The 8,148-nt window shown below is 29.9% G+C and overlaps 1 protein-coding gene across 1 annotated transcript; it reads right to left on the bottom strand.

The window, feature by feature from the left end:
• Positions 1-5,307: 5,307 nt before the first annotated feature.
• Positions 5,308-7,229, bottom strand: LOC125841588 (catechol oxidase B, chloroplastic-like). The gene has a single exon (XM_049520739.1). The coding sequence runs from the start codon at positions 7,227-7,229 to the stop codon at positions 5,460-5,462; it is 1,770 nt and encodes a 589-aa protein (XP_049376696.1). The 3' UTR covers positions 5,308-5,459.
• Positions 7,230-8,148: the final 919 nt, after the last annotated feature.

Raw genomic sequence — 8,148 nt, 5'->3', positions numbered from 1 at the left:
AAATTGGGACATGACAAATAACATATATTATTAAAAAAATTAGGTTCAAAATGTACTATAAAATACAATAATTAACAACTTAATATATTAAAGAGACATATAAAAAATGGTTAATATTTGAAATTCTGCGTGTGCCACATAAATTAGAACAAACAGAGTAATAAATATTATTTTCAAAATTATGTTAAAAAAAAGTACTACAAATCACAATAGCTAAAAATTTAAAATATTTTTAAAATCATATAAAAATTTTAATAACTTCTCAAATTCCATAATATGACATAAATTAAAATAAAAAAATAATATATATTGGGCCTCGTGCTGGCACGGTGTCCTATATCTAGTTAAATAAGAAGACTGAGTAAACCAATCAATTACTAATTTTAAAAAATAAAAATGAAACTATAGCCTAAATAGGAATAATCAGTTCAAAAACCTGATGCATGGGATCCACACACCTCTTGTTGGTCATGTGATGTGAAAATGGTAGTAGGTGGGGAGGCCCTTGTTGGTCATGTGATGTGAAAATGGTGGTAGGTGGGGAGGCCCGTAGAGATATTGTTTTAAAATAAAATGGTGTTTCCTGATTAGGCACACCATTTAAAAATGAAACTACTTATTTCTAAAAAAAAAATTTATTTAGGTTTCTTTAATATGGTGATCGATACTTACAAAAGAAAAAAGTTATTTTGCTACAACAGATAATCGTTACGAAATTGAATAAAACATATAGGAGAAGTAAGTTTCAAACACGGTACTAAATAAAACATAGAAGTGTGATTCATAATCTCAAATAAAACTTTGCAAGGTAAAAAACTCAAGTATACAAATTAAGTACCTTAATAACCACATAGCAATAGTTTATTTTTTCAACAAAATAACAATAGTTTTTTTTCAAAAATAGGAATTAATTTTTTTTATAAAAAGTACCGTTTAAATAATCAGCCACGATTTTCTCCCCATTCCTTGATTGTCTCCAATCTTTTTCATTCCACGATTTACTCAGATTGGTTATATATTCTCTCTCATAAAAAAGGTTTTTAAACCAAACTAAAACTCTCTTTCTCCCCATTGCTCGATTGTTCAATTATGAATACGAATAGTTTTTCAATTCTAATTCAACACAATGGACACTGCGACAGGTATATTTTTTTTGTGATCGTCATCTTGTAATCTTGTTATATGTTTTTGTGTTAAAAAAGGAAATTAGGTGTTTAGTTGTTTAATTTTACTTAGAAATCTTGTTATATTAGGATTGAATATGATGGTGCATTTAAGATCGTTCCTTTAAAAAATCAGTTTTATGGGTTGAGTTGTATAATTGATAGTGTATATTATGTTGTTGTTAAATATCAAATTTGTGATTATTATTTTTGGTATTTGATGTGGTTTAATATGTGGGTTTTTTTTTGCTACATGTTAGGTCTAATTGATAGTTTAGTTGGTGTAGGTCATTTGGTGTTGGTATTGTATATTATGTTTGTAATACTAACCCGAATTCGGTGATTTTTTTGGTGTAATTGTTATATTTTAGTTCGTATATAAACCACAACTTTCGTGATAAATTTTGGGTACATCTATTGGTGTGCTTGATAGTGCGTTTTTGGTTGTATATAGACAACATAATTGCTAAGATTTTTTAATATGTAGGGTTTCTTGGTACGTATTAGGTCTAATTGATAGTTTAGTTGGTTTAGGTCATTTGGTGTAGTTGGTATTGTATATTATGTTTGTAATATGAATCAGAATTCGTTGAGTTTTTTTATGTAATTATTATATTTTAGTTCGTATATAAACCACAACTTTCATGATAGTTTTTGGGTACATCTATTGCTATGGTTGATAGTGTGTTTTGGGTTGTTTATAGACAACAAATTACTGATATCTTTTTGGTAAATGATTTGGTGAAAATGATGGTCTATTTTAATTCGTATCTAAACTTTAAATTTCGTTAATAATTTTTGGTAGAATATTAGGTGTAATTGATAGTTTACTTGGTGTAGATCATTTGGTGTAATTGATAGTGTATATTATGTTTTTAATAAACATCATAAATCGTGAGTTTTAGGTCATATATAAACACCAACTTTCGTGATACTTTTTGGGTACATATATGGGTGTAGTTGATAGTGTCTTTTGGGATGTTTATAGACAATAATTTGAATAGTTATTAAGTTGGTTAAAATACTTATTGTTTTGTGTTGGTATACTTCATACCCAAACAATAAAAAAATCAGAAAACTAATTTCGTTCGTAAAACCATTTTGTATAGCAACATGATAACACTTTTTATATAGATAAAATCATTCTATATATCAATCTGTGTAATTTGATTACTGTGAAAATACCATTCTTATTATGTATGTGTTGCTTAATTTCTTATATATTTTAATTTGTATCATGTTATAGATGTAATACTAATTTAATAATTTCGCTAATTATTTTTTAATCTAACAGGCAAGTACGTGAATTACAATATTGAAGGAGTGATATATGACGCGAACACCAAATAATGATCGTAAGAAGGGACTCAACGAAGGAAAATGCAAGAGAAGGAAGTCACTTTTAGTATATGTGGTACCAGTGGCGGAGGGAGGATTTTCATCAAGGGGGTTCAAAAAAAATTAATAACGTAAATAATATCCACAAATAAACGGGTCGGATTAAACGGATCGAATCAAGAAGAGAAGGGTTTTTTAATATTTGACTTTGTAATTAGGGGTTAACCTAATAAATCCTAAATTCCCAATTAGCGTCTTAATTTTTTGGAACTAAACATCGTTTTATGATTGCATTATTATTTTTAAAAAAAATTAAAACATCTAAAATATAAGCTGATAAAAAAATGCCTTTGCCCGGATTCGAACACGCGAACTCGCGTGCAAGAGCAAATTCCTGAACCCCCAACGCCACTGAGCTACGCCTTTGGTATATGTTCAGGGGGTTCAATAGTATATATATACACGTAAATTAATATTTTAATCTTTATATATATAGTGTAATTTTTCGACGAAGGGGGTTCAAATGAACCCCCATGGTTCAACGTAAATTCGCCCCTGCGTGGTACACCAGGCATTACAAGAAGACTTGCCCCAAATTTGCGCATCAGGTTTAATAGTAGTGTTTTTTCTTTCTTTTTACTTAAAACATTATGCAGTTGAAACTTTTAGGTTTATGATAAAATGAATCGTATTATTGGTGTATTGAATGATATAACATTCTTGTTCGCATGTTTTTTATATTAACTTGTCTTTTTATGCACAAATTTATATACGTAAATGATTATGAAATAATTGTAAATTTTAATCAATGAAAACTGTGCTTTTTATAATATTATGTAAGACTTAACATCAAAGTTATACGAAATCTATATAATATGCAAGTTTTTAATTTCTTTATTAAACTTTCTAGATTCTTATGGTTATTTAAGTCATACCATAACAAATTAATATATTTTGTCAAAAAAATAACGTAGATAACTTTCAAAATTTCAGAAAAAAAATAATTAATTTGGTCATAATAAAGGAAAACGATTTTTGTATGAAAACAATATTAAAGAGGTGAGAGAAGGCTACAATTAATGATTTGATTTGATTGAATAAAAAATTAAGAGAGAGAAAAATCAATATATGAGCAAAAAAATAATAATATAAAAGAGTATAATTATGATTGAAAAGCCAAAAAGTAAACAATAATTATCAATTCCATAAATTTAGCACATAACCCACCAAAAAAAGAAAATAAACCGGATAGTGATGTATTTTTAAAAAAATCAAAAATTCAATATATAGGCAAAAAAAAATAATATAAAGAATTTAATTATGGTTGGAAACTAAAAAGTAAACAATAATTATCAATCCCATAAATTTAGCACATAATCCCCTCAAAAAAAAAATAAATCAAAAAATATAATATATAAATTGAAAAAAAATAAAATTAAATGTTTTGTCATGTTTGTAATTAAAAACCTAACTTTGTAAATAAAAAGAAGTATATACATATATTGTTAATTAAGTTCTTAAATAGTATATTCTTGTAATTTTTCCTTAAATTAAATATAGAGGTGATGCAAAATTATAGAGAAAACTAAAATAATTGGCGATACCCTTGTTAATTGTATATTTAAATAAAATAATTGGATCAGTACTTGAGAAAAAAATACAAAATTAGCTGGATATTCCATAATAAATACATGATTGATGAAAAAAAATGTTATTTGAGTTTAGATAACATAGGACATTTAGGACCACCTCAATTTTTATAAATCTTATTTCTCTAATTTCGATCGGATAAAATAAAGTTTTTTAACTCATATCTTGCGGAATAGATATTATAATCCGACCAAGGAGAAGTTAAAAGATATTTTAGTTCATAAAGTTTCATTAAAAAAAAGAGTAAATAAAACTATAAATTACTAATTAGAGAAATAAAAATGAAAATTTAGCCTACAATAGGAATATCTCTGCAAAAACTTGATGCATGGGATCCACTTGAAAAATGGGGTAGCTGGAGAGGCCTTAGAGATATTGGTAGAAAGGTTCCTTTCAAAATAAGTGGTATTTTTGGATTAGTCATATTTTTTAACAAAGAAATTACTTATTTTTAAAAATAAATAAGGAGTATTTTTACTAATTTACGTGTAATCAAAGAAAATTAAAATAATGGTTGTTGATCTTATAAACAAGAGTAAGAATCTGTTTGAATTGATTTATTTTAAATATTTTTAAACTAAAATAATTTTAAATAGGTTTGAGTAGAATAAAAAGTGTTTGTAGACACTTATTTTTCAATCAAATAAAAATAAATCATAAATTAAAATTTTTAATTTATGACTTTTAACTTTAAGCGATTAGTCAAAACCTAATCCAAACAGGCTCTTAACTTTAAAAGAATAATATCGATTTCTTCTTAAAACTCTGAAAACTACTATAATTTTTAAGGTGAAAAGAAAAGTAAGAAATCCACTTATTTTAAAACTAGGTGAATATTTGACTAATTAATACATGATGCAGAATCAAGACCAAAATGGGAAGCAGTCTCAAGAACTCAGAAAGTAGAACAGATCAGTGCTACCCCAATTTTGTTGCATTACTCAATTTCAAAAGTCCTATCTCGCTGTCTCTTCTTGTGCATTTGTATTTTAAAATGTATCTAATACTTGATATTCATATATCTGATTTGAAATCTAAAGAAATAGGAAATTATTAATCAGTTGTGAAGTAGTAGTAATATTTGTGTTATAAGATAGTTTTTCTATAAAATTTTAACTGTTAATTAAAATGAGAATTGACATAAAATTAAATAGAAGACAACCATTTATTTATTTATTTCATACATAGCATTAACAACTGGCAAGGCTAGTAATCAGCTGATACATTTTAACCGAAACATAATCAAACACACACATTAATACTAATTAAACATAAAATTCGGTACCATAGCCACCAACTCATGAGGACTTAACAATCCTCAAGCTTGATCTCCACACTTTCAATGGATACACCTTCACCACCAACTTTTGGAACCAAAGTTACCGCAATAGTATCTTCATCTTCCAATCCAATGTCCTCCAACAGTTCTGTTATCGCCAGCGTGAAAGTAACACTCGTAGCATGATTAGTATTATTTCCATGAACATGCGGCAAGCTAGTATAACTCCCCGCAAACTCCGCCTTATCAAGCTCATCCGCATTCACAGTCTTGTCAACGTTCAGGAACACATCGAACCTTACATACTGAGTATCATCATAGGCTATCTTTTTGAATGTCAGTATCTCCTCTTGCTCATTTTTCTCCTGCGTAGTCCTTGACGAAGCTGGTCTGGTGATAGAGAACGAAATCGCACGGTCCAGCTTGGCCAGTGGGAACACCTTGGTGACTGGTGCAATTGACGCTGTATTCACTTTTCCTGTTGTAGTTTTTCTGATTGGTTTAAAATTACGCCATGGAGTTGGCATTGGAGCGTAACTGAATCCCATTTTTTTACTGTCCAAACAATCACGGACTTTCACACGGTAAGGGTTGCGATTTTCATCGTAGAAAAAGAATTCTGAGTTCAACCAATCTTTATTTGATAGATCCCTTCTTTTCCCGCCAATTAATTTCCATTCATCCCACATCCGGTCCACATTTGCATGGTGACAGTAAAAAATCGGGTCTAAACCGGCTGAATAGAAATTACCCATGTTTTCACCGTTTTTTTGTCGAGGTTTGTCACCGGTCCAGATGTGAACCGGAGTATGAGGGATGTTCTCAATAGTACCCATTCCCGGACTTGGTTCAGCCCCCAGAGGGTAAGCAGCACCGAAGAATTGGGACGGACAAGGAGCATTAGTCACCATTTGACGGTACATTAGTGTTAAATTATTAGTCATTATCTGGAGCTGAGGTGTGTCAACTTCCTTACCAAAATGACCAAGATCAATAATAGTTCCATTGCGATGGTTTTGGTTACGTTTATCATCGTAAAGAGATGACCCCTCACGATCAAACATGGGAGGTATACGCATACCTTTTGGATGATCCCAATTCCAATATGGTAAAGCAAAAGTTGGATCATTAATAAGTGATCCCAAAATTCTTTCGTAGAAGTACAAGTACCATCTATGAAACGGAAAGAAAAGCCACGAGAAATGAACTTGCAACTCTTTACCACCAACTTTATAAGCACCGTTACAATAAGCACAATGAATATTAGCTTGTTGTTTAAACCCAAGAGGGTCAAAAGAGTCTTTATCAAGTTCCCTCATTCGACTCGTAGCCAATTGATACTTGGCTACATACTCCTCATCCGCCGCATGAGCAGGGGGGCGGATGCGGAGTTTAGTCATAGGAGGGAACTTGTAGTACGGAACGCTATCGATATCATCGGGTACAGGAGGGCAACAACTGTATGACACATCAACACCTTCTTTTACATGGGCAACACCACAAGATTTTAGATCAGGAGGTGGTATAGGAGAAGCAGAGGCTAATGGTGCAAGATTAGCAGCACCATAAAGACCTCCTAACCCTAAAAGAACATTTCGCCTATCAATAGCGTCAAGGTTTTTGTCATGCTCGCCAACATTATTGTTGGCGTTGCATGAAACCTTGAAACTTTGATTACGCCTTCCGTGGAGGAAAAGTTGAGAGGGTTTTGATAAGAAAGATGAGTTGTTGGTGGTGAAGGAAGAAGAGAGGAATTTGTTGGTGCATAATGGAAGAGTAGTAGTACTAGAAGAAGACATTGTGTTGTGATGAGTGATTTTTTGTTAAGAGTTGCAACTTTATTTATACACAAAATGGTGAAGGTATATGTAGCACAAAACGTGTAACACGTTGGTGATAATTGTAGATCTTATCTTGGAGTTATTACTCACTCTCTCTAGTGGGAAATATTGATCCACAAGTTCAAATAAACTTTATTGACTTTGAAAAATTTAGCCAGCCTTTGATCATACATTTTTAAATATTTTTGAAAAAATTAAATGTGAGTGAAGTTTGGATTGAAGTTTAGAAGTTTCGCCATAATATTTTGAAACATATTTCACCTTATTCAAAAGAAAATATAAAATATGATTTATTCCCATGTGTTCTAAAAACTATATAAAAAATACTCATAAGTTTGGTACAAANCTCTCATGATATGGAATCATGAGATGAAATCAGCGTAAAATCGCATGTCCAAACGCTGATTTCATCACACGATACCATATCGTGATATAGTATCGCATGTCCAAACGCCTACTTAGTGAAATTACAAAGATTCAACTGGTAAAAAAAAAGAAAATAAAATAATAATAATAATAAAAATAATAATTGCATATTGTACGGACAGTTTTTTAATGGCTGGCATGTAAATATTGTACGGACAATTTTTTAATGGCTAGCATGTAAATAAATTAGATTAGGAATGTGTTTAATGAGGAGGAATGGTAGATAGAATAAGTTGGTCATAAATAGATTGATTTTTTTTTATAAAATACAAAACTTTGGGATAAGTTTTAAGATTTTAAAAAGAACTCGACTATTATTTTTTGGCCTAAAAATTATACTTTTATAAATTTTAAATTTTTTATCAAAACTATTTTCTAAAACTAGACAATAAAATTTACCAATTAAATTTTACTAAAAAAGAATTAAAAATACTTGCAATATGTCACGGAC

Source organism: Solanum stenotomum, chromosome 10, assembly GCF_019186545.1.
Source record: "Solanum stenotomum isolate F172 chromosome 10, ASM1918654v1, whole genome shotgun sequence".
NCBI lineage: Eukaryota > Viridiplantae > Streptophyta > Magnoliopsida > Solanales > Solanaceae > Solanum > Solanum stenotomum.
This window is presented reverse-complemented; position numbering and strand designations above follow the sequence as displayed.

Excerpts from the sequence above, each read along its gene's own strand:
- LOC125841588 (XM_049520739.1), bottom strand. The coding sequence starts at position 7,229 with ATGTCTTCTTCTAGTACTACTACTCTTCCATTATGCACCAACAAATTC.